Source organism: Amblyraja radiata, chromosome 14 (assembly GCF_010909765.2).
Source record: "Amblyraja radiata isolate CabotCenter1 chromosome 14, sAmbRad1.1.pri, whole genome shotgun sequence".
In the NCBI taxonomy this organism is placed as follows: Eukaryota; Metazoa; Chordata; class Chondrichthyes; order Rajiformes; family Rajidae; genus Amblyraja; species Amblyraja radiata.
Window position 1 is genome coordinate 24,260,732 of NC_045969.1, and position 25,433 is coordinate 24,286,164.

At 40.5% G+C, this 25,433-nt stretch overlaps 1 protein-coding gene across 4 annotated transcripts in view; it reads left to right on the forward strand.

The window, feature by feature from the left end:
• The window catches only part of spryd7 (SPRY domain containing 7), a 114,737-nt gene extending 89,597 nt beyond the window's left edge, over window positions 1-25,140 (forward strand). For 3 of the 4 annotated variants that reach the window (XR_004413993.1, XR_004413992.1, XR_004413994.1), the window contains 4 exons: window positions 11,222-11,338; window positions 16,206-16,372; window positions 18,635-18,737; window positions 22,214-25,140. Coding sequence is in view for 1 of the 4 variants with exons in the window: in XM_033032804.1 (XP_032888695.1) it covers window positions 5,962-6,061; window positions 11,222-11,338; window positions 16,206-16,372; window positions 18,635-18,737; window positions 22,214-22,311 (585 nt within the window). In the remaining 3 variants the exon portion in view is untranslated. Of the gene's footprint in view, window positions 1-5,932; window positions 6,062-11,221; window positions 11,339-16,205; window positions 16,373-18,634; window positions 18,738-22,213 lie in introns of those variants that run through there. The other variant, XM_033032804.1, reaches the window with a different exon arrangement.
• The last annotated feature ends 293 nt before the right edge of the window (window positions 25,141-25,433 follow it).

Consider the following 25,433-nt stretch of genomic DNA (forward strand, 5'->3'; position numbering starts at 1 on the left):
AAGGATTTCTGGGTCCTTAGTTCTATACACTTGTGTGTGTGATTTTATATAATCTCTAAGTTGCAAGTAGCTAAAAAAAATATTTTGATGTAGTCCATAATTCTGTTGTAGTTCCTGGAATGAAAGAAGGATACCCTTTCAATAAAGGTGTCCCACTTTTGTAATTTCATAGTTTTTCCATTTTGCAAATCCTTTATCTAGCACGGACGGCTTAAATGAGGGGTTATTTAAGATAGGAAGAAGAAGTGATAAATTATCCAATTTTAAAGTATTTTTTAATTGTTTCCAGGTTCGCATACCACTATGTATTATCGCATTTCCACTATGTTTTTTTAATCAATTTTGTAGGTGTTAACAAAATCGCACCAATTTCAAAAGGTAGGCAGTCTTCTTTATCCATCTTTAACCAATCTGGTTGTTGATCCATATCCTCCAACCAGAAGTTCATATTTTTGATATTAACTGCCCAAAAATAAAATAGAACATTTGGTAAAACTAATCCTCCATTCATCGTAGATTCACACAGGTGTTTTTTTACTTATTCTATGGTTCTTGTAGTCCCAAATAAAACTTGTAACAATAGAGTCAAGTTTAAAAAAAAAAAAATTTTGGAAGATAGATCGGAATTGATTTAAATAAGTACAGTAATTGTGGAAGGAAAATCATTTTTTTGGCATTCATTCTACCAAACATTGAAATGGGGAGTGTTTTCCAATATTGAATATTCTTATGTAGTTTATTGAGTTGGGGAGGAAAGTTCGATTTAAATAAAGACGCATATCTCTTCGTCACATAAATTCCAAGGTATTTAAACTTTTCGTAGACTATTTTAAAAGGAGATTGTTGCAATATATATGGGTTTGGTTCCATTACTGGCATAATTTCTCTTTTATTCCAATTAATTCTATATCGGTCTAGGACGGTCTGCACCTGGGCTGGAATGGAACCAATGTCCTTGGGGAAGTGTTTGCTAGTGCTGTCGGGGAGGATTTAAACTAATGTGGCAGGGGGATGGGTACAAGAGCAGAGAGGCAGGGGGGTGTAAAATGAGGGTAGAAGCAATAGGTAGCAAGGTGAAAAGTAAAAGTGGCAGGCAGACAAAACCAGGGCAAAAATCAAAAAGGGTCACTTTTCAACATAATTGTATAAGGGGTAAGAGCGTTGTAAAAACAAGCCTGAAGGCTTTGTGTCTCAATGCAAGGAGTATTCGTAATAAGGTGGATGAGTTGAACGTGCAGATAGCCATTAATGATTATGATATAGTTGGGATCACGAAGACATGGCTCCAGGGTGACCAAGGCTGGGAGCTGAACATCCAGGGATATTCAATATTCAGGAGGGATAGAGAGAAAGGAAAAGGAGGTGGGGTAGCATTGCTGGTTAGAGAGGAGATTAACGCAATGGAAAGGAAGGACATTAGTTTGGAGGATGTGGAATCGGTATGGGTAGAGCTGCGAAACACTAAGGGGCAGAAAACGCTGGTGGGTGTTGTGTACAGGCCACCTAACAGTAGTAGTGAAGTTGGAGATGGTATCAAACAGGAAATTAGAAATGCGTGCGACAAAGGCAAAACAGTTATAATGGGTGACTTCAATCTACATATAGATTGGGTGAATCAAATTGGCAGGGGTGCTGAGGAAGAGGATTTCTTGGAATGTATGCGGGATAGTTATCTAAATCAACATGTAGAGGAACCAACGAGAGAGCAGGCTATTTTAGACTGGGTATTGAGTAATGAGGAAGGGTTAGTTAGCAGTCTTGTTGTACGTGCCCCCTTGGGCAAGAGTGACCATAATATGGTTGAGTTCTTCATTAGGATGGAGAGTGACATTGTTAATTCAGAAACAATGGTTCTGAACTTATAGAAAGGTAACTTTGAGGGTATGAGACGTGAATTGGCCAAGATTGACTGGCAATTAATTCTAAAAGGGTTGACGGTGGATATGCAATGGAAGACATTTAAAGACTGCATGGATGAACTACAAAAATTGTTCATCCCAGTTTGGCAAAAGAATAAATCAGGGAAGGTAGTGCATCCGTGGATAACAAGGGAAATCAGGGATAGTATCAAAGCGAAGGATGATGCGTACAAATTAGCCAGAAAAAGCAGCATACCAGAGGACTGGGAGAAATTCAGAGACCAGCAGAGGAGGACAAAGGGCTTAATTAGGAAAGGAAAAATAGATTATGAAAGAAAACTGGCAGGGAACATAAAAACTGACTGCAAACGTTTTTATAGATATGTGGAAAAAAAAGAGATTAGTTAAAACAAATGTAGGTCCCTTGCAGTCAGAAACAGGTGAGTTGATCATGGGGAACAAGGATATGGCGGACCAATTGAATAACTACTTTGGTTCCGTCTTCACTAAGGAAGACATAAATAATCTGCCGGAAATAGCAGGGGACCGCGGGTCAAAGGAGTTGGAGGAATTGAGTGAAATCCAGGTTAGTCGGGAAGTGGTGTTGGGTAAATTGAATGGATTAAAGGCCGATAAATCCCCAGGGCCAGATAGGCTGCATCCCAGAGTACTTAAGGAAGTAGCTCCAGAAATAGTGGATGCATTAGTAATAATCTTTCAAAACTCTTTAGATTCTGCAGTAGTTCCTGAGGATTGGCGGGTAGCAAACGTAACCCCACTCTTTAAGAAGGGAGGGAGAGAGAAAACGGGCAATTACAGACCAGTTAGTCTAACATTGGTAGTGGGGAAACTGCTAGTCAGTTATTAAAGATGGGATAGCAGCACATTTGGAAAGTGGTGAAATCATTGGACAAAGTCAGCATGGATTTACGAAAGGTAAATCATGTCTGACGAATCTTATAGAATTTTTCGAGGATGTAACTAGTAGCGTGGACAGGGGAGAACCAGTGGATGTGGTGTATCTGGACTTCCAGAAGGCTTTCGACCAGGTCCCACATAAGAGATTAGTATACAAACTTAAAGCACACGGCATTGGGGGTTCAGTATTGATGTGGATAGAGAACTGGCTGGCAAACAGGAAGCAAAGAGTAGGAGTAAACGGGTCCTTTTCACAATGGCGGGCAGTGACTAGTGGGGTACCGCAAGGCTCAGTGCTGGGACCCCAGCTATTTACAATATATATTAATGATCTGGATGAGGGAATTGAAGGCAATATCTCCAAGTTTGCGGATGACACTAAGCTGGGGGGCAGTGTTAGCTGTGAGGAGGATGCTAGGAGACGGAAAGGTGACTTGGATAGGCTGGGTGAGTGGGCAAATGTTTGGCAGATGCAGTATAATGTGGATAAATGTGAGGTTATCCATTTTCGCGGCAAAAACAGGAAAGCAGACTATTATCTAAATGGTGGCCGATTAGGAAAAGGGGAGATGCAGCGAGACCTGGGTGTCATGGTACACCAGTCATTGAAAGTAGGCATGCAGGTGCAGCAGGCAGTGAAGAAAGCGAATGGTATGTTAGCTTTCATAGCAAAAGGATTTGAGTATAGGAGCAGGGAGGTTCTACTGCAGTTGTACAGGGTCTTGGTGAGACCACACCTGGAGTATTGCGTACAGTTTTGGTCTCCAAATCTGAGGAAGGACATTATTGCCATAGAGGGAGTGCAGAGAAGGTTCACCAGACTGATTCCTGGGATGTCAGGACTGTCTTATGAAGAAAGACTGGATACACTTGGTTTATACTCTCTAGAATTTAGGAGATTGAGAGGGGATCTTATAGAAACTTACAAAATTCTTAAGGGGTTGGACAGGCTAGATGCAGGAAGATTGTTCCCGATGTTGGGGAAGTCCAGGACAAGAGGTCACAGCTTAAGGTTAAGGGGGAAATCCTTTAAAACCGAGATGAGAAAAACTTTTTTCACACAGAGAGTGGTGAATCTCTGGAACTCTCTGCCACAGAGGGTAGTTGAGGCCAGTTCATTGGCTATATTTAAGAGGGAGTTAGATGTGGCCCTTGTGGCTAAGGGGATCAGAGGGTATGGAGAGAAGGCAGGTACGGGATACCGAGTTGGATGATCAGCCATGATCATATTGAATGGCGGTGCAGGCTCGAAGGGCCGAATGGCCTACTCCTGCACCTAATTTCTATGTTTCTATGTTTCTATCCCGAGAATGAGCCAAATTGCATTATAAGATTGAATAAATTCGGAATAAGAATCTGAAACGAACTGAAGGGCTGGTGGAGCCATAAATGCTGGAGAAACTCAGCAGGTGAGGCAGCATCTATGGAGTGAAGGAATAGGTGACGTTTCGGGTCAAGACCCTTCTTCAGACTGATGTGGGGTGGGGGGAGGGGGGGGGGCGGGAAGAAGAAAGGAAGAGGCAGAAACAGTAGGCTGTGGGAGAGCTGGGAAGGGGAGGGGAAGGAGTGAGAAAGCAAGGACTACCTGAAATTGGAGAAGTCAATGTTCATACCGCTGGGGTGTAAACTACCCAAGCGAAATATGAGGTGGGACTCGCTCTGGCCATGGAGGAGGCCCAGAATAGAAAGGTCGGATTCGGAATGGGAGGGGGAGTTGAAGTGCTGAGCCACCGGGAGATCAGGTTGGTTAATGCGAACTATGCGGAGATGTTGGGCGAAGCGATCGCCAAGCCTGCGCTTGGTCTCACCGATGTAGAGCAGTTGACACCTAGAGCAGTGGATGCAATAGATGAGGTTGGAGGAAGTGCAGGTGTATCTCTGCCTCACTTGGAAAGACTGCTTGAGTCTTTGGATGGAGTCGAGGGGAGAGGTGTAGCATTTCCTGCGGTTGCAAGAAAATGGTCCAGGTTAGAGGGTGGTTTGGGTGGGAAGGGAAGAATGGACCAGGGAGTTACAATGGCCAATAGACAATAGGTGCAGGAGTAGGCCATTCGGCCCTTCGAGCCAGCACTGCCATTCAATGTGATCATTGGCTGATCATCCCCAATCAGTACCCCGTTCCTGCCTTCTCCCCATATCCCCTGACTGCTATGTTTGAGCCCTATCTAGCTCTCTTGAAAGCATCCAGAGAACCTGCCTCCACCTGCCTGAGGCAGATAATTCCACAGACGGAGAGAGCGGTCTCAGCGGAAAGCCAAAAGGGGAGGAGATGGGAAGTTGTGGTCAGTGGTGGGATCCCGTTGGAGGTGGCAAAAATGTCGGAGGATTTTCTGTTGTACGTGACAACTGGTAGGGTGGAAGGTGAGGATAAGGGGGACTCTGTCTTTGTTACGAGGGGGGTGGGGAGTGAGAGCGGAGCTACGGGATATAGAGGAGATCCTGGTGAGAGTCTCATCTATAGTCGAAGAGGGGAACCCTGGTTCCCTAAAGAATGAGGACATCTCCGATGCCCTGGTTTGGAACACCTCATCCAGAGTGCAGATGCAGCGTAGACGGAGGAATTGGGAGTAGGGGATAGATTATTTAGAGAAGCACTTGAACTGCTGTGAAATAGAAGGCTACGGGGCTGGTGCTGTAAAATAGAATTATTATTGAAATGCAAATAGTATAAGATTAAAATGGGATTAGGCATTTGGTGACGAACAGGGTGCACCGAAGGACCTATCTCCGTGCTTCATGATTACTTGACCAGGGTAGATACTATTCGATCAAGAGTGAAGGTTTTACTGCAAATACATACAATTCAGTCTATTATTGAATAATGATGCTCTTTGAATAATAATTTGTGGAAAGTTGCTGAAGCCATACAAAAAAAATTTAAAATGCATCTAGTGAATGCGAATGAAAATACTGAACAACGTTCGGTGCCGTCGGATCAAGAACCAGATCGCTCTCCACCGAGCAGACAGCTGAATGCTCGCTATAGGATCTTTGGGTTGAATGAACCGCCGGCAGGAGCAAAGATCTTAGAGCAGATCCTCTGCTCCAATATATTTGGGCAGGAGAGGCATGGCGCGCAACGTCCCGCTGATGCGGTGCGCGTTCCCCCGGGCGTGTGCGTGCACGCGAAGCCAAAAGCTTTGGCCAAAAGCGGCGTGACGTCAGTGGGCATAGTGCTGGGAACATGGCGCTGTCGTGTTGCTTGCGCTGGTGTGGAAATGGAGGCTCTGGACACATTCAACTCAAGGAAATGCCCGCCGTCCAGTTAGACACGCAGCACATGGGTAAGTCAGCGAGTTGTTACTACCAACAGAAGACATTAAATCAACCATTTTACCTAATTGAATTTCCTACCTGTAATTCTTGTCCAATTATAAAATATAGGCAGGAAGCTCAGTGCCTGGAATGCGGGGCAACCTGTAACTTTGATTCAGTGTTGAAACCTGTGCACAACGCCGCCTCGCTAAATAGGGTTCATTGATCATCTCTGACGTGGGCGTGGTGTATGATGGCGGCCTCAGATTGTGAATTGCTTTCACTGATTGCACAAAAGACTGTTGGTGATTAATTACTAGACACATTTAATTGATAACAAGTTTATTAGCAATGCAGTTTCTGAATCTAGCATCAACCACAGCCATAATGGTAATGATGTTAGACTACGAACCTCTACCTGGAACCAGAGGCCCTGCAATACTAATCCTCAAACCTAAATATTCTGTCACTAGCGGGCGAGGCAGGATCAGTGGCAATCGGGCAATATTATCGTTGTTGTATCAAATACATTACTCAGGCACTGTACTGTAACATTCCGGTGTCAGGCCGTGTTACTGGGGATTGTGGTGTGTTTCAGTATCATTTAGTGTAAAACAATCTACGCTACAATTTCTACCCACAGAACGTGGCTTTGAAGTGACAACATGAAATGTGACTTCAAATACGGTCAGTGGAGACTGACGTCAGACAATTGGCTTGCAACATCATATACTATCAATAGAAATTGTGTTAAGGGGACTATGGCTAGACATTCAGGGATTGGAATGCTTCATCTATCAATAGGGTATTTTTTGATGGAACAGTGGCAACTAGGAGGGTGACGCTGACTGTCATGGGATAGTGACATGGGGTTTTTGGAGACTGCAATAAAAGTGGCACCACTGGGAAGGTAGCATCAGTAGAGTAGGTGACATAAACTGTGTTCTTTGATAATCTGACATAGGATAGGATTGTTTTGCATTGATACCAGATGATGTCAACAGGTCAGATATTCTCAATTAATATTTCATTTTACATGGAGCTGGCAAAATCTCAGAATGGCATCCATGTGTGCCGCGCCCATTGATCCAATCCAGTTCCTGCTGCCTCTACCAGAGCAATGCAGCTAGCACTTTCCCTTTCTCTGCTCTGAAGGAAAGCACTTCTTTCCTTTCAAGTGCTTCCACTTCCCTGTTGAATGCTACAGTCAATTTTGCTTCTATTACCCCTGCCATTGCCAATCTACATCTGCCCTCTACACTTGCTGGATCACCAGATGGTGTCCTTTTCCCAGTTCTGATGAAGGGTTTTCAACCTGAAATCTTAACTTTGTTTCTCTTCACAATGCTGCCTGAACTGCTGAGTGTTTTCAGCATTTCCTGTTTTAATTCAGATTTCTAGTGTATGCAATTTTTCTTATTTTCAGTGTTGGTAGTGATTGCAGCATGAGACATCATCAATGGGAATTGTGATGTCAGTGGTGTCCAAGAATGGCTGTCATAAGCAGCAGGAGAATAATATTTTACCATCATCCTGACATGATGAAAACCGCTCGCTTTGCCATTACAATCAAACAGGATATCAAATCAAGTTCAGCGAGGAGAACAAAAGGTGTCCTTAAAAATGAAGTGTCAATCTGTTAAAATTGTAATGCATAACCAGATAAATGCTAAATAGCATGCCGTGAAAAGTGCTGTGCAATTTCGACCCATCACATCAGGTCTGCAATCTAGCCACATCTAATTGTAAATGCTGGTGGACAACTAAACAGCTAATGGGAGATATAGGCCCAGTAAGACAATGCCCAAACGCTTACAACCCTGCTCAACCGGAAATGCCAAGTGGACGATCTAATTAGTCTTCTTCCCAAGACCCCCCTCATTAGAGAAGCTTATTTCCAGCCAGATGGATTAACTCCATATCAATTGACATTGAGGAGAAAACATTCCATCAGTAGGTGTCAAACCATCTACAAAGCAAGGTGGTTGTAGGCTTTTCACTGTACCTCAGCAAACATGAAAATAAATTAAGCTAAACTAAGCAGTCAATGATCTGAACACCAGGACATTGCTGCAGGAGTTCCTCCGGAACAATGTCCTTGGCTCAACTATCTTCAGCAAATTCAGATAATAAAGCAAACCATTCCTGGATTCAGCAGAATCCAAGCAAATTTAAGCATAGGTAAATAAATGGAACTAACATTCATTTGTTTAAAAGTCAGATAATACCAATGGGACACTGGACATGGGACAGCGTGAATAGGCATGTGGCACCAGAGTGTAGCCATGGGATACATGACATCAGCTGATGCTAGTAGGGATTATGATGTTACTGTGAGATCAGCTCATGACAGTGTGGCACCATCGAGTGTGGCAGCCTCGCCAGCCGTAGTCCGTCCTTACACCCTTTTTGTTATTTTTAGTGTGTCTAAATGTATGTTTTTAAAGGTTTCTAAGTATTTTTTATACTTAGAAACCCCGTGGAGCAGGCGATGTTTTACCGGAGATCGCCGTGTTAGAGCCGTGTTAGAGTGTTGGGCCTGCTGACTTTAACACCGTGGAGCTATGGTTTGCGGAGCTTCCCGCCACGGGCGACGCTGACTTTAACATGGCGGAGTCCTGGGATCTTTTGTCGAGGGTCGCCAGTGTTGAATCTCCACCCAGCTCAGCCAACTCCCTAGTTGGCTCCAGTACAAGCTGCTCTAAGAATCCATTACAGAGGCACTCCAAACTCCCTTTCTTGGGGCCCAACACCAACCTGATTTTCCCATTCTACCTGCATGCTAAAATCTCCCATAACAACTGTAGCATTACCTTTGTGACATGCAAATTTTAACTCTTGATTCAACTTGCACCCTATACCCAGGCTACTGTTTGGGGGCCCGTAGATAACTCCCATTAGGGTCTTTTTACCCTTACAATTTCTCAGTTCTATCCATACTGACTACATCACTGGATTCTATGTCACCCCTCGCAAGGGACTGAATTTCATTCTTCACCAACAGAGCTACCCCACCCTCTCTGCCCACCTGTATGCCTTTTCGATAGGACGTATACCCTTGAATATTCAGTTCCCAGCTCTGGTCCTCTTGCAGCCATGTCTCTGTAATTCCCACAACATCATACTGGCCAATTTCTAACCGAGCCTCAAGCTCATCCACTTTAGGTCTTATACTTCGTGCATTCATATATAATACTTTTAATCCATTACTCCGCTCACCCTTCACATCGATTCCTATTTCACTTGGTCTTATTCTCCTATCCCTTCCTGAGCTTTCAGCCCCGTTAATTCTGGTGTCTTTCTTTTATTCTCTTTCCCTTTAGCTCCATCCATATATCTCCAGTTTGTCTTCCCCCCCCGCCCACTATTTAGTTTAAACACACCCGTGTAGCAATGGTAAACCTGCCTGCCAGAATGCTGATTCCCCCTACTGTTAAGGTGCAACCCGTCCTTTTTGTACAATTTACCCTTCCCCCAAAACAGATCCCAGTGGTCTAAGAATCAAAATCCCCACCTCCCGCACCAGCTCCTCAGCCACATATTCAGATCCTCTATCTTCCTGTTCCTGCCCTCACCAGCACGAGGAACTGGAAGCAAACCGTAGATAACCACTCTGGAGGTCCTGCTTTTCAGTCTTCTTCCGAGTTCTCTGAAGTCACGCTGCAGAATGTCTTTCCTCTTCCTCCCGACGTCATTTGTGCCGACATGCACTACCACTTCCGGCTGCTCCCCTTCACCCTTGAGGATGCTCTGTAATCGGTCCGTGGATCCTGGCACCAGGGAGGGCGACACACCATCCTTGACTCCCGCTTGTTGCCGCAGAAGACCGTCTGTACCTCTCACGATGGAGTTCCCGATTACCACGGCTCTGCCTGACGTCTGTCTCTTCGGTTTTACCTCAGTGTCACCTTTTGACTCGCAGACCCGTCTTCCGCTCACAATGGCAGTGTCTTCTGTCCTGACAGCTTCCAAGAGGATGAACCTGCTTTCAAGAGGTACATCACCCGGGGTCTCCTGTACTCCAAGCTCCCTTCCCTTCCCCATTGTCACCCACCTTCTCTCTTCGGGTATCTTCAGTGTAACAATCTCATTGTAGGTCCTGTCCAGGAAACTCGTTTTCCCGGATGATCCTGAGGTCATCAAGTTGCTTCTCCAGTGCCCCAACATGGTCCTTCAGGAGCTGAACCTGCACACACTTTCCATAGTTGCAGCAACCAGAGGCACCATCAGTGTCCCTGACCTCCCACATCCTGCAAGCCTCACACTGAATCAGCTTACCAGTCATATCTTCACCACGTCCTGTCCTCTCCAACTTTTGGCGTAGTCTCCTCAGCCTCCTCGCCTGAAACTCTTGAGCCAAAGACTTGCACTTTTCTCACAAGGCACTTCCCTCGACAAGGACGCTCTCCGACTGGCCACTCCCTTAGAGCACCATAGAAACATAGAAATTAGGTGCAGGAGTAGGCCATTCAGCCCTTCGAGCCTGCACCGCCATTCAATATGATCATGGCTGATCATCCAACTCAGTACCCCCTGATCCCTTTAGCCACAAGGGCCACATCTAACTCCCTCTTAAATATAGCCAATGAACTGGCCTCAACTACCTTCTGTGGTGGAAAATTCCAGAGATTCACCACTCTCTGACCACTCAACCTTGCTGATAATGGCTGATTAATTGCCTAATTCGCCAATTTACCAATTTGCAAATTAAATTCCTCAGCAAATCCCTACACTCCTTCACCTGCTGCCGACCTCTCAGCTAATCCTCAGCCTTTCCCTCTGACTCACTGACTTCCAGCCAATACTAGCTCTTGCTGCTTCTGGCTGCTCCTTCTTTCCTACCTTCACGGAAAACCAGTGAATTTACTCTCCAACCTTCACGGAAAACCAGTTATTTATTAATCCTGTTTCACTTTATCAAGGGCCTTCTGAATATCCAAATAGACCACATCAACTGGTTTGGCCTTTCTATTTCCTATAATATAACAAGTAACTAGACTTAAAAAATGGTTAATTAGTTCTTAAGTGCATTTGGACACTCCTAGATCATGCTTGGCATCATACAATAGCACAGAATTTATTATTTCCCTTTTAGTGTAGATGGGTTTTATTGCACAACTGTGTGCATCTTTTCAAATAATTTTTATTCATAATGCTATTTCTATTAATATTAATTATATTCTTCATAGGAACGGATGTTGTTATTGTTAAAAACGGGAGGAGAATATGTGGCACAGGAGGCTGCCTAGCCAACGCACCTTTGCATCAGAACAAAAGTTACTTTGAATTCAAAGTACAATCAACAGGTCAGTGAATAATGGATAATTAAGGTTTTATTTAATATCCACAGTATTATTTAATATCAATTTACTGTATTGCCTTGATGTCCCATTTAGTGTGGCAAACTATTTGTTTGGAAATTGGTTGAGCAGTGGAAGGCAAAACAAGAACATTGGCTAGTTGCTCAAAGTAGCACGTGCAACTAACGAGTTGAGACTCTGCAGAGAGCTGCAGTATTTAATAATGTTTATAAATGATCAGATGATGCCATAGAAAGTGCCATATACAAGTTTGATGACAAAGTGATAGGTAACAATGTAAGCAGCTGAACTCTTTTAGATAACAGACATTGATTAAAAAGGTAAGCAAATGTAATCCATTATGTCAAATGAATTTCAATATAGTCATAACTTAATCCATTCAAGACTTAAAACAAATTATCCATTAAATGATGGAAGGCTAAAGTATGAAATGTGCATGGATGATAAAAATGTCATGGATGGTTAGAAAATAATATTAAAGGCTGTTACATTGTTCGCATTTATATATAGTGAACTTCTATAGGGAGTGAATATGCAGAAGCTTTACTACAGCTATACTGTATCATGGGATAGAATACTGGAATTCTCTGGGCAGTTGTGGCTACTTTAGGAAAGATACTTGGAGCAAGTGGAGCATTTTTGCCACAATGATACCCATATCTAGGTTAAATTACAAGGAGAGATTGCATTAAACTAAGGTTGTGTTCCCGAGAACTATGAAAGCTAGGAGTGATTTGAAGCTTTCCCGTTACTAAAAGTAACTGATGCATTAGGTAGTGACAAAAGAAAATTCTATTGGTTGAGGAGCCTAAAATAAGGAACTAGGGTATATAATCTAAAACATAGAAACGGTCTTTTCGTAACTGAAATTTGAATCATTTTTGTACACAAAGGGTGGAAAGAGTATGGGATGCTCTAACAAAATGCCACTGACACTATTTCATTGTTATTTATCTATCTCAAATTTTAAATTTGTTTTTCAAAGATATTAAAAAGGACAAAGTAAAATGCATCTAGTTAGGTCATAGATGGTGATGATCGCATTGAATTGTTAAACAGATTCAAGTGACCATGTCAAGTTCCATGTCAGATAGAGTTCCTTCAGTATAATCTGTACAAATTGTCCTTTTTCTTCGGGGATTCATTTTATTAGCATTTTGTTATCGACTGCATGCCAAAACTCAACCAATCATCACCAAATTAAAGATGTAGGAAAAATACCAGAGATTCTACAACAGTGGATACATTTTGGGACAATTAAAAAATGGAGAGGCCTTGATTCAAATCTCATTAAGGAAGCTGGAGAGTTTAAACTAATTTTATTACATATATGTGGAATAAATAGCTGGTATTAATAATGCTGGACATTATTTAGCAACCAGACTGCTAAACAGCTTCCTTCCACAGGCTGTGAGGGTGCTAAACAGTCATTCCACCTGATTCTGCTGCTTTTGCACTGACAATTTAATAACTGGCACTGAGTAATAACTCTGGCACTGGCTCAGGTCACTTAAATCAGCTGCCCTGGACATTTTATGACTTTTTTTAATTGTATTTTAATGTTGCTTTTTTACCTGCACTTTTAAAAAAAAACTATTCGTACTGTTTTTATCAGGAACTGGATTGTTTTTATTTATGTGTGAAATGTTTAAGTTTTATGTGCGATGCTCCGGTATTCCCTGAGAAACGTCTTCTCATTTTGCACTGTTCAAATCGTTGCTTTGCATGATGACAATAAAGAATGATGATGATGATGAAACTAATGGATTGCATAAAAATATGGGTATACTGATATTCAAATCACAACAATGTGGTTATTTCTTAAATCTTCTGAAAAGACAGAAATTTTAGCTAGGATTTTTCAAACAGAAGTAAAGTTACTCAGCTGGTAATCGACCTCGAAGAAAGCTTCCACAAAGATCTAATGATCTCAGTCGTGTGGACTTTGCCTTTTACAACATTTGGTCGCTGTCCTTGTATCAGTTCAATGGGATTCTTGAGACCAACAACAATGAAATGTTTGAAAAATTCTCACAGCAGATCAAGATGTGGAAATAGTAGATTCTTTAGTTAATATTTTAGTCATTTCACAAGGTTTGTACTAAAATATGGGATGGGATGGTCAGAAAATAATATATTGAACCCAACTTTTAAAACAAAATAAGTAAATGATGCATTTAAAATTAATTACAATTGGAAAAGTTCAATTAGGAATGCCCAATTTGCATCCATTGAATTAGTTTCTTGGGACCCAACAAGCCAAATTCAAGTGCAATAGTAAGAGCAAAGGGGTAGAGACAGAGTGAAGAATATAGTTATAACCATATAACCATATAACAATTACAGCACGGAAACAGGCCATCTCGACCCCTCTAGTCCGTGCCGAACACATAATCTCCCCTAGTCCCATATACCTGCGCTCAGACCATAACCCTCCATTCCTTTCCCATCCATATAACTATCCAATTTATTTTTAAATGATAAAAACGAACCTGCCTCCACCACCTTCACTGGAAGCTCATTCCACACAGCTACCACTCTCTGAGTAAAGAAGTTCCCCCTCATGTTACCCCTAAACTTCAGTCCCTTAATTCTCAAGTCATGTCCCCTTGTTTGAATCTTCCCTACTCTCAGTGGGAAAAGCTTTTCCACGTCAACTCTGTCTATCCCTCTCATCATTTTAAAAACCTCTATCAAGTCCCCCCTTAACCTTCTGCGCTCCAAAGAATAAAGCCCTAACTTGTTCAACCTTTCTCTGTAACTTAGTTGCTGAAACCCAGGCAACATTCTAGTAAATCTCCTCTGTACTCTCTCTATTTTGTTGACATCCTTCCTATAATTAGGCGACCAAAATTGTACACCATACTCCAGAATTGGCCTCACCAATGCCTTGTACAATTTTAACATTACATCCCAACTTCTATACTCAATGCTCTGATTTATAAAGGCCAGCACACCAAAAGCTTTCTTTACCACCCTATCTACATGAGATTCCACTTTCATGGAACTGTGCACAGTTATTCCCAGATCCCTCTGTTCACCTACATTCTTCAATTCCCTACCATTTACCATGTACGTCCTATTTTGATTTGTCCTGCCAAGATGTAGCACCTCACACTTATCAGCATTAAACTCCATCTGCCATCTTTCAGCCCACTCTTCCAACTGGCATAAATCTCTCTGTAGACTTTGAAACTCTACTTCATTACCCGCAACCCCACCTATCTTAGTATCATCTGCATACTTACTAATCCAATTTACCACACCATCGTCCAGATCATTGATGTACATGACAAACAACAGTGGACCCAACACAGATCCCTGTGGCACCCCACTCGTCACTGGCCTCCAACCTGACAAACAACCATCCACCATTACTCTCTGGCATCTCCCATTCAGCCACTGTTGAATCCATCTTGCTACTCCACCATTAATACCCAACCATTGAACCTTCTTAACCAACCTTCCATGAGGAACCTTGTCAAAGGCCTTACTGAAGTCCATATACACAACATCCACTGCTTTACCCTCATCAATTTCCCGAGTAACATCTTCAAAAAATTCAAGAAGATTAGTTAAACATGACCTTCCAGGCACAAATCCATGTTGACTATTCCTAATCAGACCCTGTTTATCCAGATGCTTATATATATTATCTCTAAGTATTCTTTCCATTAATTTGCCCACCACTGACGTCAAACTAATAGGTCTATAATTGCTAGGTTTACTCTTAGACCCCTTTTTAAACAATGGAACAACTTGCGCAGTACGCCAATCCTCCGGCACTATTCCCGTTTCTAATGACATTTGAAATATTTCTGCCATAGCCCCTGCTATTTCTACACTAACTTCCCTCAATGTCCTAGGGAATATCCTGTCCGGACCTGGAGACTTATCCACTTTTATATTTCTCAAAAGTGTCAGTACTTCCTCTTCTTTGATCCTCATAGTTTCCATAGCTACTCTACTTGTTTCCCTTACTTCACATAATTCAATATCCTTCTCCTTGGTGAATACCGAAGAAAAGAAACTGTTCAATATCTCCCCCATCTCTTTTGGCTCTGCAGATAGTTGGCCACTCTGACTCTCTAATGGACCAATTTTATCCCTCGTTATCCTTTTGCTATTAATATAGCGGTAGAAACCCTTCGGATGTACTTTTACCTTACTTGCCAAAGCAACCTCATATCTTCTTTTAGCTTGTTTCTTGTTATATGCATTGTAACAAATCAGTTGCATAGACAATGTCCACAATGAGGTAGAGGTTAATCAGACAGTACACTAGCTTATGGAAGGACCGTTCAGAAGCCTGATAGCAGAGGGGAAGAAGTTGTTCCTGAGTCTGGTGGTGTGTGCTTTCAAGCTTCTGTATGTTCTGCCAGACAGGATCAGGCAGAAGAAGAAATTACCAGAGTGGGACAAGTCTTTGATTATGTTGGCTGCTTTCTGCTCGCCTTTCTCAAAGATACCCCATCCCCATCCTGTTGTGAATGAGTGAATCCTTGATTAACAAATGAAATTACTTGGTGGACAGTATTTTGCTTTAAATGTAGACAAATCTCACTTTGTGGTGTGGATTTTAATGTGCTGACAAAAACATCCAGTTGTCCAGAGCCATGCACAGTATTTTTTTATAAAGTTAAATCAATCAATTAAAAAATTGAAGAAAAATTGCAGATGCTGGAAATTACATTAAAAGAACAGCAAATCACTCAGATAGGGTTCTCCCCATTGAAACTATATTTCCTAACCTGCTGTTTCCAGCATTTTCTGTTTTAATTTTTGTATCTGGTTTGGATTTTAGGAACATAGTGCACATTTTAATAGTGATGCACTGTTATTCTTTTTTCAGGAGTGTGGGGGGTTGGAGTTGCTACCCAAAAAGCCAATCTTAACCAGATTCCTTTTGGTCGGGATGCACAAAGTTTAGTGCTTAGACATGATGGAGCTATTTATCACAATAATGAGGAGCGAAACCGACTACCAGCTAACAGTCTTCCTCAAGAAGGAGATGTTGTGGTATGTAATGCACAATTAAAAATTTGCAAGTACTCACTCAGCCCATTTCCATATTTGTCTTTATTTTACTCATGCATGCCCTCCTATAGGCTTCTGCGACCTGGACTACCTACAACAAGCATCCTAAAGCACTGGGAAAACCATACCAAATTCCTCCACATTCACTGAAAGAATGGTACTTGTGTTCTCTCCCAAGCCAACATTCCTGCATGCCTGCCACTAGACGTCAAAAACAGACATATTATTCTGAGCTCTGTCACCGAAAGAGATTAACAGATAGACAGAGGAAAATATTCAAAAACCAGCTCAAAGCCTCTTTGAAGAAATTTTAACATGTCCACCAAATCTTGGGAATCTCTTGCCCACAACTGTTCAAAGTAGCATTTGGAACAGTAAAGATTACCTTGAACCCAAGCACCAGGAGGGCCTGCATTAATAGCAGAAGGTGTGGATCACCTCACAAACTACCCAACTACCTACCCTGTCTATTGTAGATGTTGGTCTCGTCAGTCACCTACAAAACCTGCAAACCTGGAGTCAAACTAAGTCATCCTCTGTCCCAAGGGGGAAATGACAGTTTTACTGCTAATGGAGATATTTTAATTTTGACTTCCTTATGCCCTGCAGACCTGGCTAAACCAGCTTTGCCTCTGGTGTGGCTTTATGCAAATATACTGTTGGTTTAAGGAGTCTAGATGAGAGCCAAATGATCTATGTTCATGTCCATTCAGGAAGTAAAGGGTCTTCCTGTTGCCTCAGTTTCATTGTAAACACTGCTTGTAATAAACACTGAGCTTTGGTGTATCTCTCAAGGCCTTTCCTTTTCTTCTTAAAGACATTCCATAAAAGCTACCTCTAAACCAAGCTTTTAGTCAGCTGATCAAATACCTATGTACTTGTACAGGTAATATTTCAATACAATTGGCATTGGCTGATTCTAGATTGATACGGCTAGAAACATACTTGATACCTGATAGCACAAGGATTACCTGTACAATGGCAATTAAATAAAAATTAGGCTGCTAATTTCAAAGTTATCTGAAAAGTTCCAAAAGAATGTTGCTAGCAATAATAATCCATCTTTTCTGTGTGTGAAAGTATAAATTGGATTTCCTTGTCACTGCTATGGCACCGCACCATTGTATTAGGCAGATGCCAATGTAATTAACGTTGACTGCCTGAAAGTAGAAGCTAGAAATATATAAACATTTGTGTGTGTGCTGCAGTAAAATAGTTCTCCCGGGCCGCTGTAACAGAATATGAACTATAGCTTCCAGAGATAATTTCAAACCTTACACTCAAAACAAGCTATAATTATGCATTTTAGGTTATGTTATCTGTATATATAAATGATAAAGGTAGTCCTGGGATATCTTATTTCAATTAAAGTGGGAGCAATTGAGGAAATGGGGATGGTGGGTTCTTGGATTAAAGGAGAAAATTGTGTAGGTTTCTTGTTCTGTTAGTTTTCCAGCTGAGCATTAAGCACAGCTGTATTGGTTGTAATGGTTGAATAGCTTGTTGATGTTCACTATTGGTTGGCTAGGAACTTGCCTAGAAATTGCAATAATTTGAATTATGCTGCTGAGAATCAATTCAATTTTTCAAAAGAGTTCAGGCCATCAGTTTTAAAAATTTCAAAATAAAACATCATGCCGTTTTCCAAAGTTGCTGTTTTAGATGTCAATAGGCTGCAGCTACGTTCTTACTCAGCTGCCATTTTCATAAAAGATATTGTCTCTTCTATCGTGAGAAGCAGATTTAGTAGTGAATTCATTTGGAGGGAAGGAGGGAGAGAGGGAGAAAGATGAATTAAATCTTAAAAATCTAAACTTTAAAATTCTAAAGATGTAAATAACGTAAGAATCTAAAACATCTGTATTTGAAATAGAAGAATGGAAAGACTTGCACCTATACAGCTCTTCTCAGGATATCGCAACAAGTTACCATCACTGAGGTGTTTTATGAGTTCAGAAACAGCAAAAAAAATGTAAGCTGTCAGAAATACCAATGATCAGATAGTCGCATTTTGTTGGACACCACTTGGGATAAATATTGTCCAGGACATCACTGCTGTACCTCAAAATTGTGCTACAATACCCTTTGTGACTATATGAAAGGACAAATTGAGCCTTATTTTAATGTCCAGTCTGAACGATGGATTATGCTGGACTCCCTCCATATTTCTAAATTCTAAATATTTAAAAAATGGGCATGTCACATTGAATTTTACAGACTTAATCACATGTTTTTTTTAAAAAGGGGCTGACCTATGATCATGTGGAACTGAACATTTATTTGAATGGGAAAAATATGCATTGTCCAGCATCTGGAATTAGGGGTACAGTATATCCGGTTGTATATGGTAAGTAGATTTAGATGCTACTCTACATGAATCACTAACCCATTTTTATTTTGTTTCTATCGGCTACATTACTTGCAAATTAAAGTTTATACCTAAAATTGCTACTCTGACTCTGCTGAATTGGTGTGTCAATTTATCTGCACAATGAAGCAACAGTGCGGGAAACAAAAGCAAAGAACTGCAAACTGGAAATCTGAGATGAGAACAGAATGAGAGAAATATTCACTAGGTCAGATTGCATCTAAGGAGAAAGAAAATGGTTCGATGACTTTTCCCCAGAATTGTGAGCAATCTTTTCCAGACATCCTGGTTCACAAAATCTAATAAGAGAAACCAAAAATATATATTCACAGTATTAGAACAAGATTACTTAGGCTTTGAAGGTTACATTTCCAAGTCAAATGTGTCTGGAGCTTAAACACTTCCATTATGCATTCACACTTGGGCTAAAAAACATGGTGATTATTGGTGGTGCATTCTTTTTGTTATATACCAAGCACAGTTTTAAATATCTCCCTGCTTCCCTTGAAACAATTATATACTGTTGATGCACTCCTCCCCATTTCAAAAGTGTATGAGGACAGTGGTGATGTAGTGGTTAAGTTACTGGACTTTTAACCTGATTAACAGTTTGCACTAGTTCAAATCCCCCCATGCCAGCTGGAATTAATGAAAAACAGACTGAAAGACCAAGGTTGTGGGACAAGACAACAATACAGCTACAGTGCCCTCCATAATGTTTGGGACAAAGACCCATCATTTATTTATTTGCCTCTGTACTCCACAATTTGAGATTTGTAATAGAAGAAATCACGTGTGGTTAAAGTGTACATTGTCAGATTTTAATAAAGGTTATTTTTATAGTCTGAGAACTGTATGTGCTCCCTCCCTGTGCTGCAATTTTAGGTATAAACTTTAATTTGCAAGTACAACTTGCAGTCTGAAGAAGGGTTTCGGCCCGAAACGTCGCCTATTTCCTTCGCTCCATAGATGCTGCTGCACCCGCTGAGTTCCTCCAGCAATTTTGTGTACCTTTTATTTTTATACATTTTGGTTTCACCATGTAGAAATTACAGCAGCGTTTATACATAGACTGCACAGGCTACTGGGTTTCTGGAAAGGGAAAAATTGAATCCTGAGGATGGAAGTAGTTGATGGAGCTGGCAGAGAAAACCAGGAAGTTACAAAGGGAGTAGTCCCTTTACAATGAGTAAAGGGGAGGGGAGAGGAAGATGTATCTGGTGATGGCATTTTATTGAAAGATGTGGAAATTGTGAAGGAAATATGCCTACAATCTACCACACCATCGTTGTGCTATAATGAATATATACAGGACTAGATATGTTCTAAGGCAACATCCATCATTGGGGTCTTTCGAACATCTCAGACTCTAATGGTAGCAAATCTCATATTACAGTGACTCTAAGTTCAACATTTCCAGGTAGATCATTGAAGATGCCATTACACGTTTTATCTTTTATACATTTACTAACTTTTTTTTTAGATATTTGGTCTGTGTAGGAGCCATTTATGTTTATTGTTGGCATATATTATTTTGCTTAGATATATCTTGCAGTATTATTTTGGACACTTGGGGGCGATCATTAGATGCACAGGGTGGTGCATATGTAAGGGCATAGGAACATATGAAGGGGCAGGCACAGGGAGGGAGCACATACAGTTCTCACCAGACCAGGGACAGAGCAACCAGCTACAACTTGCATGCAGAATTAGGAAAACCTGGTACATTCATCTCTTTGTTTGTACAACCACCTCAATAAACAATCAACTAAACTGGAAATAAGGACTGTACCTGGGTACTAATGGCAACTGGAAAAGAGGACACTGAAAAAGTTGAACATTTGCCATTACAGTCTGTTTACCAATTAAACTTGTTTTTGCCATGGCTCATATGTTGTAGAGCCCAATAATCCTTAAGTGAGAGGATTACAAATCCAAACTGCAGACTGCTTAGTACAAATTTACTAAATTAAACAGCACATCTGTCATACTTTTCATCAGTGCAGAGGACACATGAGAATTGCTTACCAAGGAACAAAATTAACTTCTGTATGTGGCCTGTAAAAATGCTGTCGAGAGATATATTTTGTGTATAGTTTACATAATGTTTGTAGAGTTGAAATATTTTAAAGTGGCGCTGGATGTGCCGAAATCATCAAAAATAGAACACAGTAAACTAATCTACTCATAGAATAGTATTATACATTGCACTTACTGAAAAAAATTTCCATGTGCATTCGTGATTTTAAAACTAAACCTTCCTTTCACCTTACCAAATGGTTAACCATCTTCTATTTTCTTGATGTTTAAGAAAGAACTGCAGATGCTGGAAAAATCGAAGGTAGTCAAAAATGCTGGAGAAACTTAGCGGGTGAGGCAGCATCTATGGAGCGAAGGAATAGGTGAAGTTTCGGGTCGAGACCCTTCTTCAGACTGATGTGGGGGTGGGGTGGAAAGAAGAAAGGAAGAGGTGGAGACTGGGCTGTAGGAGAGCTGGGAAGGGGAGGGGAAGGAGGGAGAAAACAAGGATTACCTGAAATTGGAGAAGTCAATGTTCATACCACTGGGGTATAAACTGGGTAGTTTACACCTCAGCGATATGAACGTTGACCTCCGATTTCAGATAGTCCTTTCTTTCTCCCTCCTTCCCCTCCCCAACTCTTCCACAGCCCACTGTCTCCACCTCTTCCTTTCTTCTCTCCCCCCCCCCCACCCCCCTGCACCTCCACATTAGTCTGAAGAAGGGTCTCGACCCGAAACTTCACCTATTCCTTCGCTAGATGCTGTCTCACCCTCTGAGTTTCTCCAGCATTTTTGTCTACCTTCTATTTTCTTGATGGTCTGTTCCGCCACCTTGGATAGACAGTTCAGTGGTTAATCCATTGGAGCTACTCTCTATCTTAACTCCACTGATCAATGTGGTTCTGCAAAAATTGACCAAATTACACCTATGGTTCGTGCATCTGCATGTTTCATACTTTCATACCTCTGCAATACAGTTAGGAAATGTAGATCCCAACCTTAAGCTCTGTATTTCCCTCCAGGTCATTGATATAAATAGTAAATAGTTGAGGCCCAGGAACTATTCCCTGGGGCACTCCACCAGTTATACCCATTGCTGTGATTGCTAATCTGCAATTCACACATACACACTTCACCAATACCTTGACTTCTATACAAGGATTTTTACTGGCAGTCCAATTCTTTCTAAAAATCCTAATTTTCTACATCTATGGGTTACCCTCTATTGGCATTCCAATGTATAGGATGCATCTAATAATATTGGTGTACAATGCCTTATGACTGGTACTGATTTCTGGTATCAATACAAATTGTACAAATTATACAAATTCAAAAGTCAAATCAAATTAAAACATGGTCTTAAATTCTAGATTTCTAAATGTCATACATTTACAGAATTACCTGATTTTTTTTTTCTCCTTCTTTTTTTCCAGTTGATGACAGTGCAATTTTGGATTGTCAGTTCAGTGAATTTTACAGTGCTCCACCTCCAGGGTTTGAAAAGATATTGTTTGAGCAACAGATCTTTTGATATGCACTGTTTAAATGTATACTGTCACCCGAACACTGTTACCTTTCCTGCTCCTGCCTAGATATTTGTATGTTTCTTTTGGTCGGAAGTTACTCAAAGGCATTTTGGTCGAATTGTCAGCAAATTAACGGGTTTATCATGCTTTCATCTTTCACTATCTGATAATGTTAAAAAAAAAAAGTGTTTTTAAAGAGACCACTGGTAAACAATGCAAGGTTCAATAAATAAATAGTAAAACTTGTGCACCTTATGATTAAGGAAAATTAAACTGAAATGTTTGCCTGTGAAACACAGCAACGTGATTAATATACTTTCCAAATTAAGTACAAATATCAAATAAGTAATCACACGAATAATGTTGCTCTAAATACTATATTTAGGCAGAGTTACTTATTTGCTTTTAATCTCTTAACCCTGTCCGGAATTTATTTTTGTTGCTCTTTTTGTAGCTGATTTTATGTGATATTGATATCAGAGTATTTTTCATCCGTGCAGTATTCTTCTCTCAACCTTTTTTACTCTTTATAGACTCATTTAAATTTTGCTACTACGGTCATCAATTTACTCATCTTTGCCCTTTCTCTCTGTTCCACCAAGACTGCTTTGCTCCATTTTAAATATTTTTTCGGTTGAGATGAGTACCTAATGGGATGTAAAACATCTTCAAAATCACCAGTTAAAATCTTCCCTACCTGGAGCTCGCATACAAAAAACAGATTGTCAGTCAGAAGAACAAATTATTTGACCAAAAATTATAGACTGCAGTGCCTCTGCTCATAAATGCATTTTATTAGATTTCCCTCTGAAACGTTAACTTTTTTGTCCCTGAAGATAAATGCCATGAAAGTCAGAAATATGAGAATAAGACAGAATTCTGGAAACAGCAGGTTAAAACTGGGAGGATGTTCGAAATGGCAATGTTTAAGTTCACAAAGTGGCCGAAAAAGAAAACAATGATTGAAGGAGGAATTATTGAATTTATGTGATTAATTGGGCCATTGAGTACATCTCTGACACAAAAACAGTGTTGGTTCTGATGTCGAGTCCTCCAGCCTGAATCATTAACTGTTTCACTTTGCAGTGCTTCCTGACCTAAGTATTTACAACATTTTCTGTTTTTGTGTTGAAAATATTGGTGATACTGGAAATAGCAGGTCAAGTGATATCCATGGATAGAGAAACAGTTTGAAACAGGAAATATATTTAATCTGTCTTAAAATGGAGACAGGAATGATGGAGAGGAGTATAGTAGTATATGTCAGAATGGAAGGTGCTTAAATGGGTGCATTTGTGAGATGGTTAGCTAACAAGCATATGTTTGTCACTGTGACAATCTTTGTCTCCTGCTTGGCCCTTCAGTAAGATTCAAATGCATTGCCAGAATTTGAAGGAAATGAGAATAACTAAACTTATTGAAGTTTTTGAAGCTCAATAAAAAAGTTGTTGTCAATTCTAATACAAAAGAAAATAGCCGAACAGAGCATCTTCATTCTGCTCCATTTTCATCTTTAAAGAATTGGAACTGAACTTTTAAATCCATGCTTTCTGTCTAAACCAAGATTTCTTGACACAGTGTTTATCATAGGATTGGACTTGTGGATAAATGCCTATTATATTTGGATTCAGCATCTAAAGTTTCTATGAAATGGTATTATTTATATTAAAAAAATAGGTGTACAGTTCTTTGTGAAGATGATGTAGAATCTCCACAATGTTATTTAATATTTTCTAAAGATTAGAGGACATTAAAGAACACTTGTTTTTGCAACTATTTGTATTGAAATTTATTATTATAAAGTGGAAATGTTGTAATTACAAACATTAACAGAAATGAGACCTATGCTCTATAACTAAGCATTAATTTGGGGGTTTCTGAAAAGCCATACAGAAGAATTTGGTAAGTGTAATTAGTGAATATAAATAGTGTTCATGACCGTACCTCTATTCAAAAAGATTGTAGCTGATCTTTTACTTCAGCGCTGGGTTCCTGGGAGAACCTCATTTCCCTTGATTCCCTTAATATGTAAAAGCATATTAATTTTTGTTCTGAACATATTCAGTGTAAAGCCCTTGAGGATTCCAAAGATTTATCAACCTCTGAGTGAAGAAATCTTGTCTCATCTCAGTCCTGAGTAGCTAACACCTTACTCTGATTTTGTGGTCCCTTGGCCGAGGTACTCCTACCAGGAGAAAAATCACCCCCATATTTTACCTCGTCAAGCCCTGTAAGAATGAGATCATCCTCTTATTCTGATAAATACGAGTTGAGACGCAGTCTGCTTATTCTCTTCCTAGACAATAATCCTGCTGTGCAATGTTTAATATCAAAGGGGATTACTTCAATTGTTTCCACATTTTCTGCCTTGTCCTCATTCATTCACTTAATCTGCCGATATCCTTCTGAAGCTTCTGCTTCCTCCCCACAACTCACTGCCACCCAGCCAGCTGAAAAAAATGTATGACTATTTTCTCCTGCAGACGATTGTTTTAAATTCATCTTGCATTAAAATCAAAACAGAGAATAAATGAAGAGTATGAGGCCACTGTGCATGTATATTTTTTTGTTTTGTTATGGTAGCGAATTCGGTTTGTGCCAAAGAGATGGAATGTGTTGAAGTAAATGTGATCAACATTAAAATAAGAATATTATGTTCTGTTCAGGAAAATGTACATTCTATTAAAGTAGCTGCTTGAAATATATTGTCAACCGTAACTGTTGGAATGAAATAAATATTGGCTTATTTTGCCCATAAATGGTTGTGACAAAACTTTTTGGAAGGTTGCAAGGTGAATGTTATTTTGTAACAATAAATATTTCTTCCCACCTCACCCCCAACTCTGCATCAAACTTTCTTGAGCAGGTTTTTTTGGGTTCTGCTTTGCTCTGCTCTTTGGCCACACATCTTAAGTGTTGCAACACTTTTTGAGTCTACATTAACATAATCAAGATAAGCACCGTCAGCAGTGGTCTTGTATGACCATGTTACAAAGTATGCCAAAAAGTTGTCTTTTTCGTGGCTTCTTTTCATTAGGCCACACCATATCATTGATAAAGCTCATTGCAGTGAGGACACTACTGGAAAGAATTGCTGTGGCTGAGATATTTGACTTTCAACAACTGC